General features: G+C 35.4%; 1 protein-coding gene across 3 annotated transcripts in view; it reads left to right on the top strand.

The window, feature by feature from the left end:
- UHRF1BP1L (UHRF1 binding protein 1 like) overlaps positions 1-23,485 on the top strand; it is a 115,226-nt gene that overhangs the window by 49,834 nt on the left and 41,907 nt on the right. For all 3 annotated transcript variants that reach the window (XM_032416165.1, XM_032416166.1, XM_032416167.1), the window contains 5 exons: positions 680-763; positions 9,009-9,191; positions 9,711-9,829; positions 17,881-18,022; positions 21,787-21,980. In XM_032416165.1, the coding sequence (XP_032272056.1) occupies positions 680-763; positions 9,009-9,191; positions 9,711-9,829; positions 17,881-18,022; positions 21,787-21,980 (722 nt within the window). The remainder of the gene's footprint in view (positions 1-679; positions 764-9,008; positions 9,192-9,710; positions 9,830-17,880; positions 18,023-21,786; positions 21,981-23,485) is intronic.

Raw genomic sequence — 23,485 nt, 5'->3', positions numbered from 1 at the left:
TACTTAGTTGTATCTTAATTTGTATTTTCCTTACTTCCAGTTGATTTATTCATGCTGTTTTAAAATTTGATTTTTATGTTGGAGTCACACTGAGTTGTGATCTACTTCTAATCTTCATATAGCTGTGTTAATTTGGACAACTTACCTAACCCAATAGGCTAAATTTCCCCTTCAGTAAGAGATAGGATGATATAATATAGCGGTTAATATTTCCTGGGTTCAAAACCAGCTCTATATTTCTTGGCTAGTATGACCTTGGTCTATTTAATTACCATCTTTGTGTCTCAGTTTACTTATCTAGAAAATGGGGATGATAATAATAATAATAATAGTAGTAGTAGTAGTAGTATCATCTATCTCAGGGTTGTAAGGAAGAGCAAATGAGCAAGTATACTTAAAGTATTTAAAACAATGCTTGGCATATGTTTAGGGCTGTAAATATAAAAATTCTGCTCTTTTTTTATCCTCACCGTTTAGCTTGGTACCTTGCAAATGATAGGAGCTCAATAAACACTGATTAGATTGTATTGCATTTCCTGAAATCCTTAATGTATTATCTATGATAACAGAGAGACAGTTAATCATTGCTTGGACTGTGAGTATGATAAATGAAGTGTTTCTGATACTTGCTTAATGTTTCTTTCTCTTTCTCTCAATTCCATTTTTTTTCTTTTTCCAGAGTCAAATAGACGTATTACTGGAGGGGCTATGCAACTCTCTTTTACACAGCTAACTATAGATTATTATCCTTATCACAAAGCAGGTATGTATAACAATTTCTTTAACAGATGTAAATCTTGCTTTAAAGTTATATAGACAGTTTATCTCATTTCCTTTTGTATTATTTGTTTTAATTCATTTCATTTTGTATTTATTTTATTTTGTTTTAATTTAATGTATGTTTATTTTTATTTTTTATTATTTTAATTCCAGTTAGGTAACATACAGTGTTACATTTGTTTCAGGTGTATAGTATAGTGATTCAACAATTGCATACATCACTCAGTACTTAACACAACACCTGCACTCTTCAATTCCCATCACCTATTTCACCCAACCACCATCCACCCCCGTCCCATCAGTTTGTTCTCTATAACTAAGAGTATGTTTCTTAATTTGTCCCTCTTTTTTTTCCCCCTTTGCTCCTTTGTTTTGTTTCTTAAATACCACATGAGTAAAATCATATGGTATTTGTCTTTCTCTGATTGACTTATTTTGCTTAGCATTATACTCTCTAGCTCCATCCATGTCCTTGCAAATGACAAGATTTCATTCTTTTTGTGGCTGATAATATTCCATTGTAGATATATACCACATCTTCTTTATCCATTCATCTATCCATGGACACTTGGGCTGCTCCCATATCTTGGCTATTGTAAATAATGCTGTAATAAATTTAGGGGTGCATATATCCCTTTGAATTAGTGTTTTTGTATTCTTTGGGTAAATATCCAGTAGTGCAATTGCTGGATCATAGTGTAGTTCTATTTTTAACTTTTTGAGGAACCTCCATACTGTTTATCAGAGTGGCTGCACCAATTTGCATTCCCACCAATATTGCAAAGGATTCCCCTTTCTCCACATCCTCGCCAACACCTGTTGTTTCTTGTGTTATTGATTTTAACGATTCTGACAGGTGTGAAGTGCTGTCTCATTGTAGTTTTGATTTACATTTCCCAGATGATGAGTGATATTGAGCATCTTTTCATGTGTCTGTTGGCCATCTGGATGTCTTCTTTGGAAAAATATCTGTTCATGTCTTCTGCCCATTTTTAATTGGATTATTTGATTTTTGGGTGTTGAGTTGTATCAGTTCTTTATATATTTTAGATACTAATCCTTTATTGGATATGTCATTTGCAAATATCTTCTCCCATCCTATAAGGTTGCCTTTTAGTTTTATTGATTGTTTTCTTTGCTGTGCAAAATTTTTTATTTTGATGTAATCCCAATAGTTTATTTTGCTTTTGTTTCCCTTGCGTCAGGAGATATATCTAGAAAAAAACAGCTCTGGCTGATGTCAAAGAGGTTATTGCCTGTTCTCTTCTAGAATTTTTGTGGTTTCAGGTCTCACATTTAGGTCTTTAATCCATTTTGAATTATTTTTGTGTTTGGTAGAAGAAAGTGGTCCAGTTTGTTTCCTTTGCATGTTGCTGTCCAGTTCTCTCAACACCATTTGTTTGAAGAGACTGTTCTTTTCCCATTGGATAGTTATTCCTCCTTTGTCAAAAATTAATTGACCATATACTTAATGGGTTTATTTCTGGGGGTTTTCTCTTCTCTTCTATTGATCTATATATCTGTTTTTGTGCCAGTACTATACTGTCTTGATGATTACAGCTTTGTAATATAACTTGAAGTCCAGAGTTGTGCTGCCTCCAGCTTTGCTTTTCTTTTTCAAGATTGCTTTGGCTATTCAAGGTCTTTTGTGGTTCCATACAAATTTTAGGATTGTTTGTTCTAGTTCTGGAAAAGAATACCTTTGGTATTTTGATAGGGATTGCATTAAATGTGTAGGCTTTGGATAGTATAGACATTTTAACAATATTCTTCTAATCCATGAGCATGAAATGTCTTTCTATTTCTTTGTGTCTTCTTCAGTTTCTTTAATCAGCGTTTTATAGTTTTCAGAGTATAGTTCCTTTGCCTCTTTGGTTAGGTTTATTCCTAGGTATCTTATGGTTTTGGGGGCAATTGTAAATGGGCTTGATTCTTTGATTTCTCTTTCCGCTGCTTCATTATTGGTGTATAGAAATGCAACAGATTTCTATACATTGATATTTTATCCTGTGACTTTACTGAATTCATTTATCAGTTGTAGCAGTTTTTTGCTGGAGTCTTTCGGGTTTTCTATATATAGCATCATGTCATCTGCAAATAGTGGAGGTTTCACATCCTCCTTGCTGATTTGGATGCTCTTTATTTCTTCTTGTTGTCTGATTGTTGTGGCTAGGACTTGCAGTACAATGTTGAATAAAAGTAGTGAAAGTGAACATCCTTGTTTTGTTCCTGACCTTAGGGGAAAAGCTCTCAGTTTTTCCCCATTAAAGATGATGTTCACTGTGGGTTTTTCATATACGACCTTTGTTATGTTGAGGTGTGTTCCCTCCAAACCTACTTTGATGAGGGCTATTATAATGAATGGATGTTGTACTTTGTCAGATGCTTTTTTTGCACCTGTTGAAATGATCATATTCTTTCTCTTTTTGATGTGATATATCACATTGATTGATTTGCAAATATTGAACCACTGTTGCAACCTAGGAATCAATCCCCACTTGTTCACGGTGAATGATTTTTCTAATGTGTTGTTGAATTCCGTTTGCTAGTATTTTGTTGAGGATTTTTGCATCTATGTTCATCAGGGATATTGGGTTGTAGTTCTTTTTTCAGTGGTATCTTTACCTGGTTTTGGTATCAAGGTAATGCTGGCCTCATAGAATGAATTTGGAAGTTTTCTTTCCTTTTCTATTTTTTTGGAATAGTTTGGAGAACAACAGGTATTAACCCTTCTTTAAATGTTTGGTAGAATTTGCCTGTGAAACCATCTGGTCCTGGGCTTTTGTTTGTTGGGAGTTTTTTGATTACTGATTGAGTTTCTTTGCTGCTTATCAGTCTGTTCAAATTTTCTTGTCCTGTTTCAGTTTTAGTAGTTTATATATTTCTAGGAATTTATCCATTTCTTCTAGGTTGTCTAATTTTTGGCATCTAGTGTTTCATAATAACCTCTTGTAATTGTATTTCTGTGGTCTTGGTTGTTATTTCTCCTTGCTCATTTTTTATTTTATTGGAGTCCTGTTTCATTTCTTCTTTTTTTTTTAGATTTTATTTATTTGAGAGAGAATGAGAGAGAGCACAAGAGGGGGGAGGGTCAGAGGGAGAAGCAGACACCCCATTGAGCATCTTTTTTTCTTTAAGTCTGGCTAGAGGTTTATCAATTTTATTTTTTTCAAAGAAACAGCTCCAGGTTTCATTGATTTGTTCTATTGTTTTTTTTAGTTTCTATGTAATTTATTTCTGCTCTAATCTTTATTATGTCCTTCTACTGGTTTGGGATTTTGTTTTCTTTTTCTAGCTCCTTTAGGTGTAAGGTTAGGTGGTGTATTTGAGATTTTTCTTGCTTCTTGAGGTAGGCCTCTTTGGCTATAAATTTCCCTCTTAGAACTGCTTTTGCTGCATCCCAAAGGTTTTGGACCATTATATCTTCATTTGTTTCCATTTACTTTTTTATTTCTCCTTTTATTTTCTGGTCGACACATTCATTGTTTAGTAGCATGTTATTTAACCTCCATGTATTTGTGATCTTTCCAGATTTTTTCTTGTGGTTGACTTCTAGTTTCATAGTGTTGTGGTCAGAAAAGGTGCATGGTATGACTTCAACATTCTTGAATTTGTTGAGATTTATTTTGGAGAATATTCCATGTGCACTTGAAAAGAATATGTATTATGCTATTTTATGATGGAATGTTCTAAGTGTATCTGTCAAATCCATCTGTTCCAGTTTGTCATTCAAAGCCATTGTTTTCTTAATTGATTTTCTGTTTAGATGATCTGTCCATTGATGTTTAAGTAGGATGTTAAAGTTCCCTACTATTATTACTATCAATTAGTTCCTTTATGTTTGTTATTAACTGTTTTATGTATTTGGGTCCTCCTGTGTTGGGTGCATAAATATTTACAATTGTTATATCTTCTTGTTGGATCGTCTCTTTATGATTATATATTATCCTTCTTTGTCTCTTGTTACAGTGTTTGTTTTAAAGTCTGTTTTGCCTGATACAAGTATTGCTACTCCAGCTTTTTTTTGACATCCATTTGCATGATAAATGTTTCTCCATCCCCTCACTTTCAATCAGCCAGTGTCTTTAGGTATAAAATAAGTCTTCTGAAGGCAGCATATAGATGGGCCTTGTTCTTTTTATCCATTCTGCTATCCTGTGTCTTTTGATGGGAGCATTTAGTTCACATAAATTCAAAGTAATTATTGACAGATATGTATTCATTGTCATTTTATTATTTGTTTTGTGGTCATTTCTAAAGATTTTCTCTGATCTTTGTCTCTTTTTCATGGTTTGCTGATTTTCTTTAGTGATATATTTGGATTTCTTTCTCTTTATTCTTTGCATATTTATTAGTGGTTTTTGTTATGGTTACCATTAGGTTTGTATATAACCTTTTCTGCATATAGCAATCTGTATTAACTTTGATCCCATTGTTTACTTTTCTCCTCCCCACATTTTAGATATATGTTTTTATATTTTACATTCTTGTATTTTATGAGTTCCTTGATTGATTTTTTACAGAAATACTCATTTTTACTGCTTTTGTGTTTCCTATCTTAATACTGTCACTTTTGGTCTCTCCTTTCCACTCACTGTCCCCTTTAATATTTCTTGCTGGACTGGTATAATGGTCATGAACTCCTTTCTTTTTTGTTTGTCTGGGAAACTATCTCTCCTTCTATTCGGAATGATAGCCTTGCTGGATAGAGTATTCTTTGGTGCAGATTTTCCCCATTCAGCACTTTGAATATATCATGCCGCTATCTTCTGGCTTGGAAAATTTCTGCTGAAAAATCCTCTCATAGCCTTATGGGTTTCCCCTTGTAAGTTACTGTCTTCTTTTGTCTTCCTGCTTCTAATTTTTTTTCTTTATAACTATATTTTGCCAATTAAAATATGTCTTGGTGTGCATCTGCTTTTGTTGATTTTGATGTTAGTTCTCTGTGCCTCCTGGATCTAGATCCTGGATCCTTTCCCAGGAAAGGAAACAGGTATCTAGGGAAATTTTTAGCTTTTCTTTCTTTCTTCTTTTGTTTCTTTGTTACTTTGTTTCTTTCTTTCTTTGTTTCTTTCTTTCAGGCAGCAAAGCAGAGTTTATTGAGCGATAGTAAAATTTATTAAATGATAGAGTACAAAGCTCCCGAATTGGGAGGGGGACCCAAGAGAGTTGCCTTCTTTTATTTCTTCAGAGGAATTTTCTGCCGCCTTTTCTCTCTCTTCTTTTTCTGTGACTCCTATAATACTATGTTTGATGTTATTATGTTTGATGGAATCACTGAGTTCCCTAAGTCTATTCTCATTTTGCATAATTCTTTTCTCTCTCTTTTGTTCAGCTTGATTACTTTCCATTAATCTGTCTTCTAGGTTACTAATTTGTTCCTCTGCTTCTTCCATCCTGCTGCTCATTCCACCAGGTGTGCTTCTCATTTCATTCATTGAGCCTTTTATCTTTGCTATGTCATTCCTTATCTCTGTGTTAAGGGTCTCGCTCATGTCTTCCACTCTCTTCTCAAGTCCAGTGAATATCCTTATAATCATTACTTTATATTCTCAATCAGTAATGTAACTTATATTTGTTTCACTTAGCTCTCAGGCTGTGCCCTTGTCCTGTTCTTTCACTTGAGATAAATTTCTCTGTCTTCTCATTTTGTCTAAGTCTCTGTGCCTATTTCTCTGTGTTAGGAAAATCAGCTATATCGCCTGTTCTTGAGGGTAATGGCCTTATGAAAAAGAGGTCCTGGAGTGCCCTGCTTTCTGGTGTTCCCTGTTCACCAGGTCCTGGTGCTTCTGGGAGTGCTCCGTTGTTGTTTCCTGGTCGCTTTATCTCTCAGGCCAGTTGTCTGCAGAGGCTCTCTTTGCCTGTTGGCAGTGTTTTGTCCCTGGCCTGAATATGGAGCATTTTAGCTAGGTATGCTCTGGTCTGCTTGTGAAATGAGACCTGTTGCCACAACTGCCGGAACAGAGGCTCTTCAAAACTCCCATTTAGGGAGATGCAGTGTGAGCAGGGATTTGGGCATGTCTTCTGGAGGAGTGGGGTCCGCTGCACTGGGACTGAGAGGCAAGTGTGAGTGGGAGGGGCAGTTCCACTGGAGTGCGTGGAGCAAGGTTTGATGTAAGCAAGTTGGGTAGTGGATGTCCACACTAAGCTGATTCCTGCAGGTTACCCTGTGCTTATGCTGAGGGGCGGGGGAAGGAAATGGTGCTGGCCTGTTCCTTTGTTCCCAGAGGGGTCTCCATGAATGCTTTCTCTCTGGGATGTGATCCAAGATGAGTGAATAACTTCCCTGGTGTATGCTTCAGGTGCTCTTCAGATTGCTCTTTCCATGCTACATGTTTGTGGGTTGTTTGTCTGCCTTCTTTACAAGAGCTGCTTCAGTGTCCTCCGAACTTTCCTACAGCCAGGCATGCTGACCTTCAGAACTCCAGGCTTTAAGCCTTGCTAGTTGCTAGAAGTCATGAAATTCAGCTCCTTTTGGTTTCCAAGTCAGCTGCTTATGGGGATTCATTTTCCCCATGTGTTCCCCTGTGTGTTAGTTTGTCTTTCACCCTTCTCTGTGACTCTGGCTCCCTCCCCAACACAGTAGCCACGATCTGTTTCCCAAACCCTGTCACTGTACTTCCTACCTTCTTCATTGTGGCCTCTTCTCTACCTTTAGTGTGGCGTTCTGCCAGTCTTGAGGTCAATTTCTGGGGTATTTAGGATGATTTGATAGTAATCTAATTGTATTCGTGGGTTAAGGTGAGCCTGGAGTTCTACTCTACTGCCATCTTTCCTCTCTTTAATTTTTTAACGAAAAAAGAGACCAAGACATTTGTTATTTTTTCCCCAGTAGTATCTTACCAAGAAGATATAAATGCCATAGAAAATATTTATGCATTTTATAGAGTTTTATGTAGATTATTAGAAAGTGTAATTGTTAGCATTTGTCAGTATTCTAAATAATTGATTTAAAAGTTAAAATCAGAATGTGGAAGACATATTTTGTGCCATTTTATTTTGTTCATTGTAGCAAAAGTAAGTTATTAATATGTGTAGAATTTTAAAAGTTAGTATATTATTAGTATATTAAAAAATCAAGAAAGAATATAAAGTAAAAGGATAACAATGATTTTAAGATTCCTGAAACTTTTTTTTTAACTTTTCTATATTTTCTAAGTTTCATTAATAGACTTTTTGCACTTGATTTTAGCCAAAAACCTGAGAAGTAATACATAATATACTTTTGAATAGTTGAATATTGATAGGCTTTTTCTCCCAAATAATAAAAACAAAAGGTATATATATTTATGGCCAAATTAAGTAATTTGACCTTATGCTAATCTCTGCATTTTGGTAATGTGTGGCTTTTTTTTTTAATTCACAAAAATAAGATAAAACAAGTATAATGAATTTTTCAGGACTTTAAGAATGTGATAAAACTTTTCTGTTCATAAATTTCCATCTCCTACTCTTTGTTATTTCTGTATCTGTACTTGACAGAATTTAAAGGTTTTACTATTTGTTTTGATTTTTGTTGGAAGGCTTTGCTATATATTCTATTCTCCTAATTTGTAAGTTACTTATATATACATAAAATATTTTTTAACTACAGAAATAATTCATATTTTGGGAGGTAAAACTCTTAGTCATTTTTCTTAACCCTTTTAAGTACATATTGCTTTTCTCAGTTTTTGCTACAGAGAAACTAATAATCCTGATTTTTTATTTTTCCTCCCGAAAAATCTATATAAGTATAGATATATCTATATCTTTATGACTGATGTCTATCTTGAGATATTTTATTGGTTTCTTTAGTGTTCTAATAATCTTATCATTTTAATGATAGGTTTTATTAGTCACTTTATAACAAATCTTTGAGGAAAGGACTTTTTTCTGTGGTAGTATTTTCTGGGGTTCTTTGTAATGGAAGTATACCAGGTTGTTGAGCATTCAGTGAAGGTTGACCAGGAGTACTGTTTGTCATTGAAACTTTTGAGTGATGTTCTACAAATGGTGAGTCTTGATAGAAACCTTTTGGATAATTTGCTTTTGACATTCTTTCCCTGTATTCTAAATGTTTTGCTCACATTTTCCAGGCAGATTAAAAGCTCTTGTAGGTGAAGGCTGCTCCCTTGAGAAAGAGTCCCTTGGAAAATGAATAAATCTCATTAATTAGAAGCAGTGCTATAATAAGATAAATGAAAATTATGCATTTTTCAGTGAAATACCTGTCATTCATTTTACAGGGGATAGTTGTAATCATTGGATGTATTTTAGCGATGCAACTAAAACAAAAAATGGATGGGCCAACGAGTTGTTACATGAATTTGAGTGCAACGTTGAAATGCTTAAGCAGGCTGTAAAGGATCATAATGTAGGTTCACCTCCTAAATCCCCAACACATGCCTCTCCCCAGCATACACAAACAGGTATTTTACTTATAATAACATTATGGCATTCCTCTGGTATTAAGTGTCTGTGCCTGTGTGTTTGTGTGTGTGTGTGATCATAATATGATATTTTCTGTGGATAAGTATTATGTTTAATTAATATCTAAAAGTTCTGAACCTTATTCAGACCGTAGGATTATGGACCAAAGCACTTTTTAAATTAATATGACCAATAAGCATAATATCCAGATAGAATATTTGAGACTGTTAAATAGCTAAAGGTCTCTTTTTTTACCAAGAATTTCAGGTAAAAATTATTGTACAAGAATATCTTAAATGTGATGTAAGTATGACTCACGTTTAAGGAATAATCACACACAAAAAATCGGAATCATTGTGATAACTTACATCAGTTTATATATATTTTCATAGTTTATATTATCTTGTTTGACAAATTAAGAGTTCATGTATATTTCTAGTAGCTGTCTTAATAATAAAAAAGTGACTGTTATAAAAATAATTTTGCAATAAATTGAAAGGTTTTTTCATTTCCCACAGAGAAAGACTCAGCTCTGAAAGGGACTTCCAGAACACCTTCAGTATTATCTCAACAATCCAAAGCTAAGTTAATGTCTAGTTCTGTTGTGGTTAGACTTGCAGATTTCAATATATACCAGGTATGCTTTATTTTTTAATTAGATCTTCTGATAAACACCTTCTGCAAGCATCTTGTATAAACTCATGTCACCATTTTATTTAAAAATATCTTGACCAGGGGCACCTGGCTGGGTTAGTTGATCAAGTGTCCAACTCTTGATTTCAGCTCAGGTCTTGATCTCATGGTCATGAGTTCAAGCCTTGCATTGGGCTCCATTCTGGGTGTAGAGCCTACTTAAAAAGAAAAAAAAAACAAAAACCCCACATCTTGACCAGTTTTATGAAATAGCTAAACTAGACAGGATAGAAAATGTCAATTCATTAATTTTTGTTTATATGGTTGCACAGAATTAACCAAACTGTGAGGTTAAGAGCATAGTCCTCCAGACTGCCAAATCTGCACAAGACTTCTGACACCAACTGCAAGTTCAGGAGTCTCCCCTAAACTACCTATGGATTCAAGAATTAGAATAACTCACAGAGAATTGTGCAAGACTGTTGAATCACAGATCTGTACCTCTGAAACAAATAATGCAATATATGTTAAGAAAAAAAAAAAAGAAGATAGTAGGAGGGGAAGAATGAAGAGGGGGAAGTCGGAGGGGGAGACGAACCATGAGAGATGATGGACTCTGAGAAACAAACTGAGGGTTCTAGAGGGGAAGGGGGGTGGGAGGATGGGTTAGCCTGGTGATGGGTATTAAAGAGGGCACATTCTGCATGGAGCACTGGGTGTTATGCACAAACAATGAATCATGGAACACTACATCAAAAACTAATGATGTAATGTGTGGTGATTAACATAACAATAAAAAAGTAAAAAAAAAAAACTCACAGAACTCACTGAAAGAAATTATACTAAGAAATACATTTATACTAAGAATTACATTTATTACAGGGAAAGGATATAAATTAGATTTAGCCATAGAGAGAGAAACTGAATTGGGCTGGGAGGGTTCCAGTTGTGAAACTTCCTGTCAGGACATTTTAGCTTCCTGGCATGGATGTGTAACAATATGCATTAAGTATTACCCTCGTAGGTGAACTCATTCTCTATGTAAATTAATACCAGGTTACCCAAAGCCCCTACCCTCTAAAGATTACTAAGACTATCAAGTCTGGCCAGCCCCCCTCTTAGTCATCATCATAAGCATAAACTATCAGTTCAATTTAGAATTACCTCCCAGCAGCAGGGATAAAGGCCAGACCTCTCTTAGAAGGCCAAATTCCTTATTACACAATGCTCTTAGCGGAAGAAACTAAAATACTTTTTTTTTTGTCATATTGAACTACTAAGTATTGCCTATTTTGTGAACAGAACTTCATGGCTAAGATCTCTGTCCCATTTATATTGTTCAGGCTATTATCATAAAACATGGTCTAATATTGCAATCCTTGAGACAATAGAATATATAATATTCTTAAACGATTTCAGATATGTGTTCTCATCTGTGAATTGTTGTGGTTTATTTTGATAAATAAATTTATTTTTATTTTACTGAGTGGTTTTCATCTGGGGCTGATTTTACCCCATGGGGACATTCGGCCATTTCTGAAAACAGTTTTGGTTGTCACAACCGGAGGGGATTGCTACTGACAAATAGTGGGTAGAGACAAGTGATACTGCTAAATATTTTAACAAGGCACTGGGCATTGTCATCAGTTGCCCACAACAAAGAATTATCTGGCCCAAAATGTCAATAGTGCCAATTTTGGGAAAACTCAGTTTTTTTTCTTATTATACAGTTGCTTCTTGTTTTACATTCTGTATCTGCTGCATCTTATTGGAAGCTAACTTTAAATTATAAGATGTAAATAAATACATATAAAATTGGGGAGGGGAATCACCCATAATCCGAAGTAGTTGAGGGTGAAATACAGTAAAGAAATCCCACACATACAAATAAAACAAATAAAAATAACTGGAAGAAAATAGAATGTTTATCACAATTTGAATAACTTTTTTTCTGTTGAAGGCAACAGGAAGTAAGCTATTATCTATTAAAGTAAGTTGATACATTGAGTTGAAAAGGATTTGTTTCCATATATGCAGAGAAGAGCTTCTTAATTAGATAATGCAAGGAACTGACTTAAATTTATAAAGACTGTACTACTATTCAAAGGTTTATAAGCAATTTAGCCAAGATGAAACATAAACTATTGAAAAACTATTCTACTTCATATGAGAAATATACATGTTTGTTAAATGAATGAAAAAAATTAACCTTGAGATACATCGCAGGGTATATACTAAATAAGCACAAATAAATGAAATTGATAAAACTATTGGTTGAACTTTGGGGAAATTAATATATACATTTTTTATGTAAATTTGCTGTTTTGCAGGGGAGAGTGAAAAAGTGTAATAAGAACCTTAAAACTAATAGTGTTTTTAGAAAAAATAAGAGATGAAACTATTTGACGGAAGCATTTCTAGTTGTATTATTTTTAAGTTAATTTTATTGTAGTAAAATATGCATAACATAAAATTTACCATTTTAGACATTTTTTAAATTGAGGTATAATTGAGAGGAGGGAGGCAAGATAGTGGAAGAGTAGGGGACCTCATTTCATCTGGTGCCTTGAATTTAGCTAGATAACTATCAAATCATTCTGAACACCTATAAATTCAACCTGAGATGTAAGAAAAGAATTGCTGGAATTCTACAAATAGAAAAGCCACCACTGAGGGGATATATATCAGAAGATAAATGGCAGGGGGTTGGGGGGGAGTGGGAAGGAGGCTCCATCAGCCAGGTGCCAGAAAGTAATATAGCAGCGGAGCACAAAATCAGAACTTTCAGAGGTCTGCTCCAGTGAGAGATGTCCCTGCCTGAAAGGTGCTCAGGTGGCGAAGTGGGGCAGAATCCTAGATGGGACAGTATGGTCTAGGATCCCTGGGGTCACAGAAAGAATGGGGGTGCCTGAGCTGGCAGAGTTCCCAAGCATTGGAGCAGGAAACCGGCTATAGTCAGCGAACCCCGGAATGGGCTCTCAGCTTGGTTTGCTGTAAACCTTGAACAGCTGCTCAGTAGGGCGACCACTCTCCATGCCAGGGCCCTGCAAAGGGCAGAAACACAGCAACTCTCTTTCCCCCCAGAGGGGTGGCACAGGTGCATGCTCGATCTGTCGACCACTTTCTGTGTAGGGGCCCTGCAAGCGACAAGCCTGTTGCAACCCTCCTTTCCGGGAGGATCAGCGCAGGTGCACACCACAGGAGTCTGCAGAGATGGGTGCACACAAAAGTGAAGACTACTTTTCCCTGAGGGTTTACTAAAGAGAGGAGGCAATGATCATTGAGCTCCGGGCCTGGAGATCTGGGCACCGCCATTTTTATTTTCATCCTCTAAAGCATCATGGAAAGCCTTCAGGGAGCAAAAGCCACATAGAGCAACCCAAAGCAGCTTAACACTGAGCCTGGCCCCCTGGGAAGGGGCGGTGCAACTCCACCCTGGCAAAGACACCTGAAAATCAGCGCAGCACGCCTCTCTACCAGAAGACCAGCTGGAACATCAGGCGAATACCAAGTTTACAGGAGCACACAGAACTGCAAAACTCCAGTGCTAGGGGAAAATAGTATATAGAATTTGAGGTTTTTTTCATGATTCTTTTATCTTTTGTATCTCATCTTTTAAAATTTTCCTTTTCAACTAGTTACTTATCAACTCTTTGTTTTTAAGTCTTTTTAACTTTCATTTTTACATTTACATTTTATAGATATATTCTTCATTTTTGGCTTCCTTTCATGGTATTCAATTTTATTTTTGTAAAAAAAATATATATATATATGTTTTGCTTTCTTTACAAGTTGGGATTTAGTGTCTTCTAACAAACAGACCAAAATATACCCAGGACCAAGCGGATCACCCTGTTTTGTCCACCTGGGAAATTATATTCTCACTTTTTTCCCTTTTTTTTTTTTAAGATTTTATTTATTTATTTGACAGAGAGTGAGATAGCGAGAGCAGGAACACAAGCACGGGGAGTGGGAGAGGGAGAAGCAGGCTTCCCACAGAGTAGGGAGCCCGCTGCGGGGCTCGATCCCAGGACCCTGCGATCATGACCTGAGCCCAGACAGTTAACAGCTGAGCCACCCAGGTGCCCCTTTTTCCCTTTTTCTTTTTGTTTTTGGTTTCTGACCTCTTTAGATTTGTCTAGTGTGTATTTCACTTGGGCCGTGGTTGATATTTTTGATTTTGTTATCTCATTCATCCATTCTTCTCTGGGCAAAATGACTAGGAGGAGGAATTCACAACAAAGGAAAGAATGAGAGGTAATACTCTCTGCCACGGATCTAATTGATATGGATATAAGTAAAATGTCAGAATCCAGGATAATGATTATAAAGTTACTAGCTGTGCTTGAAAAAGTATAAAAGACACTAGAGAATCTCTTAGTGCAGAAATAAAATCCAATATTATGAACAACTATATGCCACCAAATTAGGCAATCTGGAAGAAATGGATGCATTCCTAGAGACATATAAACTACCAAACCTGCAACAGGAAGAAATAGAAAACCTAAATAGACCCATAGCCAGCAAGAAAATCTCCTGACAGACAAGAGTCTGGGGCCAGATGGCTTTCCAGGGGAATTCTACCAAACATTTAAAGAAGAAGTGGGCGCCTGGGTGGCTCAGTTGGTTAAGCGACTGCCTTCGGCCCAGGTCATGATCCTGGAGTCCCGGGATCAAGTCCCGCATCGGGCTCCCTGCTCGGCAGGGAGTCTGCTTCTCCCTCTGACCCTCCTCCCTCTCATGCTCTCTGTCTCTCATTCTCTCTCTCTCAAATAAATAAATAAAATCTTAAAAAAAAAAAAAAAAAAGAAGAAGTAATACCTATTCTTCTGAAGCTGTTTCAAAAAATAGAAATGGAAGGAAAACTTCCCAACTCTTTCTGTGAGGCCAGCATCACCTTGATCCCAAAACCAGACAAAGACCCCACCAAAAAGGAGAATTACAGACCAGTATCCCTGATGAACATGGATGCCAAAATTCTCACCAACATACTAGCCAGTACGATCCAACAGTACATTAAAAGGCTTCTTCACCACGACCAAGTGGGATTTATTCCTGGGCTGCAAGGGTGCTTCAACATCTGCAAATCAATCAATGTGATACATCACATTAATAAAAGAAAGGACAAGAACCATGTCATCCTCTCAGTGGATGAGAAAAAGGATTTGACAAAGTACAACATCGTTTCTTGATTAAAACTCTTCACAGTGTCGGGATAGAGAGAACATATCTCAATATCAAAAAAGCCATCGACGAAAAGCCCACAGTGAATATCATTCTCAATGGGAAAAAGCTGAGAGGCTTTTCCCCTAAGGTCAGGAAAACGGCAGGGATGTCCATTATCACCACTGTTGTTCAACATAGTACTAGAAGTCCTAGCCTCAGCAATCAGACAACAAAACAAAAAAAAAGCATTCATATTGGCAAAGAAGAAGTCAAACTCTCACTCTTCACAGATGACATGATACTCTGTGTGGAAAACCCAAAAGACTCCACCTCGAAATTGCTAGAACTCATACAGGAATTCAGCAAAGTGGCAGGATATAAAATCAATGCACAAAATCAGTTGCATTTCTATACACTAACAGTGAGAAGAAAGAAATTAAGGAGTCAATTCCATTTACAGTTGCACCCCAAACCATAAGATACCTAGGAATAAATCTAACCAAAGAGGTAAAGGATCCATAATCTAAAAACTACAGAACACTTATGAAAGAAATTGAGGAAGACACAAAGTAATGGAAACACATTCCATGCTCATGGATTGGAAGAAGAAATATTGTTAAAATGTTCATGCTACCCAGAGCAATGTACACATTCAGTGCAATCCCTATTAAAATACCATAGACATTTTTCACAGAGCTGGAACAAATAATCCTAAAATTTGTATGGAGCCAGAAAAGACCCCAAATTGCCAAGGGGATGTTGAAAAAGAAAACCAAAAGAAACCAAAAGAAAATCATGATGCTGGACTTCAAACTATATTACAAAACTGTAATCATCAAGATAGTATGGTACTGGCACAAAAACAGACACATAGACTAACGGAACAGAATAGAGAACCCAGAAATGGACCCTCAACTCTATGGTCAACTGATTTTTGACAAAGCAGGAAAGAAAATCCAATGGAAAAGAACAGTCTCTTCAATAAATGATGCTGGGAAAATTGTACGGCCACATATAGAAGAATGAAATTGGACCATTCTGTTACACCACACACAAAGATAAACTCAAAATGGATGAAAGACCTCAACATGAAACAGGAGTCCGTCAAAACCCTAGAGAACACAGAATCAATCTCTTTGACCTTGGCTGCAGCAACTTCTTGGTAGACACGTCTCCAAAAGCAAGGGAAACAAAAGCAAAAATGAACTATTGGGACTTCATCAAGATAACAAGCTTTTACACAGCAAAGGAAAGTTGACAAAACCAAAAGAAAACTGACAGAATGGAGGAAGATATTTGCAAATGACATATCGGATAAAGGGCTAGTATCCAAGATCTATAAAGAACTTACCAAATTCACCACCCAGAGAACAAATAATCCAGTCAAGAAATGGGTAGAAGACATAAACAGACATTGCTCCAAAGAAGACATCAAATGGCCAACAGACACATGAGAAAATGTTCCACATCACTGGGCATCAGGGAAATACAAATCAAAATCACAATTAGATACCACCTGACACCAGTCAGAATGGCTAAAATTAACAAGACAGGAAACAACGAATGTTGGCGAGGATGTGGAGAAAGGGGAACCCTCTTAATACTGTTGGTGGGAATACAAGCTGCTATAGCCACCCTGGAAAACAGTATAGAGGTTCCTCAAGAAGTTAAAAAGAGAGCTACCCTATGACCCAGCAATTGCACTACTAGGTATGTACCCGAAAGATACAAATGTAGTGATCCGAAGGGGCACATGCACCCCAGTGTTCATAGCAGCAATGTCCACAATGCCAAACTGTCAAAAGAGCCAAGATGTCCGTCGGCAGATGAGTGGATAAAGAAGAGTTGGTGTATATATATACAATGGAATATTACTCAGCCATCAGAAAGGATGAATATTTACCATTTACATCGACGTAGATCAAACTGAAGGGTATCATGCTGAGGGGAATAAGTCAGTCAGAAAAAATTATCATATGGTTTCACTCACATGTGGAATGTAAGAAATAGAGTAGAGGATCATAGAGGAAAGGAGGGAAAACTGAATGGTAAGTCATCAGAGAGGGAGACAAACCCTGAGAGACTTTTAACTCTAGGAAACAAACTGGTGGTTGCTGGAAGGGACGTGGGTGGGGGGATGGGATATTAGGTGATGGGTATTGAGGAGGCCACATCACGTGATGAGCACTGGGTGTTATATGCAAGTGATGAATTATTGAACTCAGCATATGAAACTAATAATGCACTATATGTTGGCTAATCAAATTTAAATTTAAAAAATGAGGTGTAATTGACATATAGCATTATATTAGTTTCAAGTGTACAACGTAATGTTTTGATAGCATTTTGATAGCATTTCACTATTTTTAAGTGTCGCATTCATTGGCATTGTTTATTTACAGAGTTGTACAGCCATTACCATATCATCACCATTATCCATCTCCATAATTTTTTTATTATCCCAGCTTGAAACTCTGTATATAGCTATATTATTTTTCATAATGATAAATTGTGATAAAGTATTACTGTAAATACACACCAGGGAAGCAGTCTGTTCTTGTGGACCTGGATCTGTGTTCTGACTGTGCCATTTACTTATTTCTGTTATAGAAATATTCTGATATTTTATGGCTCAAAATAATAGGTTTGCAAGGACTATTGTAAAGAGTTGTTATGATGATTCTTTAAAGAGGTTATAGTTTTCTGAATAGTTGATTGGTATTATTAAAAATAATTTAATGTGAGGTTAAATATATAATAACGTTTTCATTGGAAATTAATAAATTATTTGAAGTAGTTTTAGGAGTTTGAAGTGATGTTCATGTGGCATAAATTGTTTGGAAAGGGCTTTATTTAGTGTTACTTCAATATGCTTAATTATTTTTTCAGGTCTCTACAGCAGAACAATGTCGTTCTTCCCCCAAGAGTATGATTTCTTGCAATAAGAAATCCCTGTATCTTCCACAGGAAATGTCAGCTGTCTATATAGAATTCACAGAATATTACTATCCAGATGGAAAGGATTTTCCAAGTAAGAGAGTTTCCTGCTTTTTTATTACTTGTCCATTACTTGGGAAGTTGTTCTGTTTCTTCCTAAGTTTTTGAGTTTTATAAACAAAATTCATTGTTCACTTGTCATTGTACTTAGTATATAAGTATAGTATAGTATTTTTTTTAAAGATTTTATTTATTTGAGTGAGAGAGTGAAAGAGAGAGAACACAAGCAGGGAGGGTAGCAGAGGGAGAAGCAAACTCCATGCTGAGCAGGGAGCCTAACAAGGGGCTCGATCCAAGAACCCCAGGATCATGACCTGGGCCGAAGGCAGAGGCTTAACAGACTGAGCCACCCAGGTGCCTGTATAGTATAGCGTTTTTTACATATTCTGATTATTCATATTTTTTCTCTCACTAGCTTGTAGCATCCTTTTTTTTTTTAATCTTTTTAAAAAATATTTTATTTATTTGAGAGAGTGAGAGAGAGGGATCGCATGAGGAGGGGGAGGGGCAGAGGGAGAGGAGAGGCATACTCCCCACTGAGCAGGGAGCCTGAGGTGAGGCACCCAGAGATCATGACCTGAGCTGAAGGCAGACGCTTAACCAACTGAGCCACCCAGGTGCCCCAGGTTGGAGCATCCTTAATGTTGGGAATTATGTAGTAGTCATGCTTCATTTTATCCCTGAGGTTTGACTCATTTCTTTACTTAGTAGCTGTTTGTTGAATGAAAGAATTTATGAAAGTTAGGTTATTTATAGAATAAGGTCATTTTTTTCCCTTTAGTAAAAGCCTATTTATATTTCAGTTATATAAAACTCTATATTTCATTGAAAAATTAATGAGTTATTCTTTTAGCTATAGAGAAATTTTTTTGCTGTTTTTTAATGCACAAACGTATACTTTGGACAACCTTTGGCCCTTGTCTTTAGTTAGAAACATTGAGTTACATGAATTTTTGTTTGTAAGGTATTTTGGGGTCCTAAGGTTAAAATAATTATACATTTGTGTTCTTTGAATGGTAAATTTCTATACTATTGTCTCAGTTCATCCAGGAGTTCTGCAAACTAAAATTTGCCTTTATGTGGTACCTTTTTGTTTAACTGTCTAACCATTTAATTCTTGTTTGTGCCAAAGTTTTGGGATCTAATTCTCACCATCTTCATGGTTTTCAGTAGTCTTTTGTTATTTCTCATTTGTTTCTCTTTTCTACCTTCCTGACTACAACAATGAGGAAATTAAGTTAAGACATTTGCTCAGCACCTTAGTAAGATGGCACAGCTGAAACTCAAGGATGGGTCATCTATATCAAAATTCATTGTGTGTCTTCCCTCCAGTCCCCAGCTATATTACACGCCTTCCTAGGATATTCACAACCATTTGTCTATAATTGGAGAATCCCATTGTTTCCAGCCTTCCGCACCTCTCACAAATCATTGTTTTCTTTAACTAATACATCACTGAACTAGTAATTCTTCAGAGTTAAGACTAGTTTCCAGGATTTCTGATTTCTAATCTAGGTTTATTTATTTCTATCAGTTTTGTTAACATGTGCCAAAGGAATATAATCTCATTTTACAATATATATATTTTTTCTGATAAAAATGTAAGATTCCTTCTCAGCAATTTAAACCCTAGCTCCATAGATACTTAGGGGTGGAATTGCTAGGTTACTTTTAACTGCGTTTAATTTAACTGTTCATTATCAAAAATTTCAAACATACATAAAAATAAAGAGGAGAGTGCATTGAATCCCCATGTACAAAGATCCATTTTCAGTCCTTACATTTCATCTCTTTGTTAAGCAACCCAACTTTAAAATATATCACTTTTTAAATATTGTAAATGTAATATATATTATGGGTTATTTTTTTTTAAATGCCAAAAATAATTGCTCACAAGCCTACAATTTAGAGATGACTTATGCTAAAACATAAGTGTATGAATTTGCTAGGGCTGTCATAACAAAGTACCATAGGCTGGGTGATTCAAACAAAAGAAATATATTTCCTCATAATTCTTGAGACTGTAAGTTCTAGATCAAGTGTCAGCAGGGTCGTTTCTTCAAAGACCTCTCCTTGGCTTGTAGATTTCTATCTTTTCATGGGGTCTTTCCTCTGTGTGTTTCCTAATAATGCCGATCATATTGGACTAGGGCCCACCCACATGAACTCATATTTACCATGATTGCCTCTTTAAAAGTTCTTTCTCCAAATACAGTCATATTCTGAGATGCCCTGAGTTAGAACTTTATTAGCATATCAATTTTGAGGGGACATGGTTCAGACCATAACCATAAGCATAGTGTTCCTAGTCCTGTTTTTAATATATGTGTTTCTATTATATGTTTTATTTACATCCTGTCCTTTCCCCTTGATGATATGAGCATATTCCAGGTTTCTACAGGTTTATTTTAAATATCTTTAATAACTGTATAATAATCTATTTCATAAGTAATCCTCTGTTAGATACTGTGTAGACTTTTCTACTGCTTAGTACACCAGGTTTCTTTCTCTGTCCCAGATCTGCAGAGCCCGGGTTCTTCTTTCCTTCTGTACTGTAGCCTTGGGGACTGCATTTGCTCTCTAGTCCTCTCTGTAGCTGTCATCATCACAAAGTCTATAATTGAGAGGCCTTTCTTCCTTCCTTCTAGAGTGTGATGTGATCTCAGCGTCTCGCTGCCTTTCTATTTTCAAATACAAGCACCTCCACATCCCAATTGGCTGTCTCTGTTGGACTTGAATTGCAGTTTTTCTACCTCTGTGTCTGTCTTGAATAAAAAACCTACAGACTTTTTATTACTTTTATTACTTTTTATTACTTTACACCATATACAAAATGTAGTTGGTGTTCAGTGAATCTTTGTTGAAAGAAAATGAATGAAGGAATGAATGAACAAACGAATGAATGAATGCCAAAAATGTCCTATTCAGGACATTATTATAATGCTGTCTCTTTATTGATATCCTATTCCTTGGGTTTATTTTCCTAAATTATTAGTGTCGAAAAGTTCTAGATATGCATGCTATTTGCTTTACTAGAAGTAAATAGGTCTGAATGTTTAGAATAAAAGATTTTTTATAAATAAAAGATACTCTGAAAATAATAATGGCTTTTATGGTATAAACAAAAGGATTTCAGGAAGTGATATATACTATAATTGTGAATATTTGTTTAATATAAATTAGCACTAAAACATTTATCCAACTCCTGAGCATTCTAATATTTGGGGGGAGCTATGAAAAAGAGTATATTCCTTTTATTATTTACTAGATACTTGAGTTTTTACTTTGCACCAAGCACTATTCTAGGGTTAGGATTAAGTGGAGAATAAAAGCGCATGGCCTCTCAAGGAGATCTGCCTTGTTTACCACTTTCATAAGTCACTGTTCTCATATTTTAGAGGATTCGGATTGCATGCATGTAGTATAAGTCCTTACAGAAATATCTGATTAAGGACCACAACTGTGATGTGATACTTCATCAAGAAGGTAAGGTTTTTTGAAGTTTGCTTCTTGGTGACTATAACATTAGGAAAAGAGATCTAAATAGTACTTGCTATTCATACTGATAGTTTTAGATTAAGTAGTATATTTTCAGTTAGTGAAGCATAGAAAAATCTTGTTTTGTCTATCTAAAAGTGTTTGCTATCATCCACATGTCACTTTAATTTTGTAAATAAAATTTCAAAACCTTATTATCTTAATTTAAAAAGAATAAAAGTTGTTAAAAATATTTTCTCTCAAGGAAGATTTAGACTATCTGTTCATTAAAAATTTTTTTCTAATTTTTTTTCTCCACAGTTCCATCTGCCAACCTTTATAGCCAACTGAATGCACTACAGTTTACTGTGGATGAAAGAAGTATTCTGTGGTTAAATCAATTTCTGTTGGATTTAAAACAGAGTCTTAATCAGTTTATGGCTGTATACAAGTTGAATGACAATTCAAAATCTGATGAGCATGTTGATATTCGAGTTGACGGCTTAATGCTAAAGGTACCATATAAACAAGTGGCTGTAACAACAAAACCATTTTTCTTTCCTTTTTTTTATTAAAGATTTATTTATTTACTTGAGAGAGAGAGAGAGGTGGGGGCAGGGGCAGAGGGAGAGTCTCAAGCTGACTCTGCACTGGGTACAGAGCCCAGTGTGGGGCTCGATCTCACGACCCTGAGGTTAGCACCTGAGCTGAAACCAAGAGTTGGATGCTTAACCGACTGTGCCACCCAGGCGCCCCACAAAACTGTTTTTAGAGAAGTTAATACCATTAGAATTTCTAGGATTTAAGATAGGTACTCAAATATAAATCAACTTTATTGTAATCTTAATTTTGATTTTGAAAATTCAGTTTTAGTTTTGATTTTTAATTTAAAAAGCTTTAAGAGACCGTTTTCCCCCCTTCTTTCTAAATTAAATCAGTATTACTAAAAGTATTACTAAAAGCTTACTATACTCTAAGTATATAAGTGCTAAGTTTGGAAAAACTTTTATTTTATCATTGCTCATCCATTTGGAGGTAAGCAGAAATAAAATTTAAATTAGTCATTTTTTTTCCTACTTCTTACCAGACCAGATAAAATTTTTCTTTCAAAAGTGGTAATTAATACAACAGAACTAGTAAGTTAGATCTGTGTTTAATTTTTCACAGTTACTCTGTTCCTGTTACTGATATCCAAAGATAATAGGAAGTTGATTTGTGTTACAGCCAAGTAGTTGATAATCTGAATCCCATGCATATTTTAGCTCTAAAGGAGGGAAGTTTTTTTTTTTTAATAAAACAGCTACTATAGTGTAGTAAATAGAATAAGACTTGGACATGGATGAAAAATTTCAGTTTCTAGGTGTGTTGCTGGTACTCTTAAGTTTCTATACCTTTAATTTCTTCTCTGTAAAATGAAGTTATAAATAAAACTCCTATATCACAAAAATGTTTTAAAGATTTTCTCAAAGATCTTACTATATTCAATATAAAAAGACACATTTTATAACAATTATTTTATTTTACAATTTTATTTACTATTATACCCTAAGACAGTTATGTAATGATCTTTACACTTTCTCAATATGTACAGTTTTAAAACCAGTCCCTTTGAACTCTTTGATGTGAAATTTTGAGGACTGAGGTTATTTCTGAAAAATTATTTTAGTAAATAGTTTGACCTGTCCTCTAAAGTTTATTTTCTTAATAGTTTTATCCCAGAAAAGTCATTCTAATGACATCTCTCCAGTCATTCCATTTACCCATCCAGTCATCCTCCAAATCTCTTGGATTTAAAATATCCTAAGAAAAAGTTCCTTTTTCCAAACTTAGCACTTATATACTTAGGGTATAGTAAGCTTTTAGTAATACTGATTTAATTTAGTTTCATTTTGTTGTTGTTTGTTTTGTTTTGTGATATGTTGTATGCAAATATGCATATATATTATGTTCACTATTCATTATTTATGGTTTTTGTAAAGTTGTTTTTTTCTTAGTGGTTAATCAGTTAAGTCCCTTTTCC

This window comes from Phoca vitulina, unplaced genomic scaffold (assembly GCF_004348235.1).
Source record: "Phoca vitulina isolate PV1807 unplaced genomic scaffold, GSC_HSeal_1.0 scaffold19, whole genome shotgun sequence".
Lineage (NCBI taxonomy): Eukaryota > Metazoa > Chordata > Mammalia > Carnivora > Phocidae > Phoca > Phoca vitulina.
Note: the sequence above shows the minus strand (reverse complement) of the source record. Positions and strands in the feature narration are given on the sequence as shown.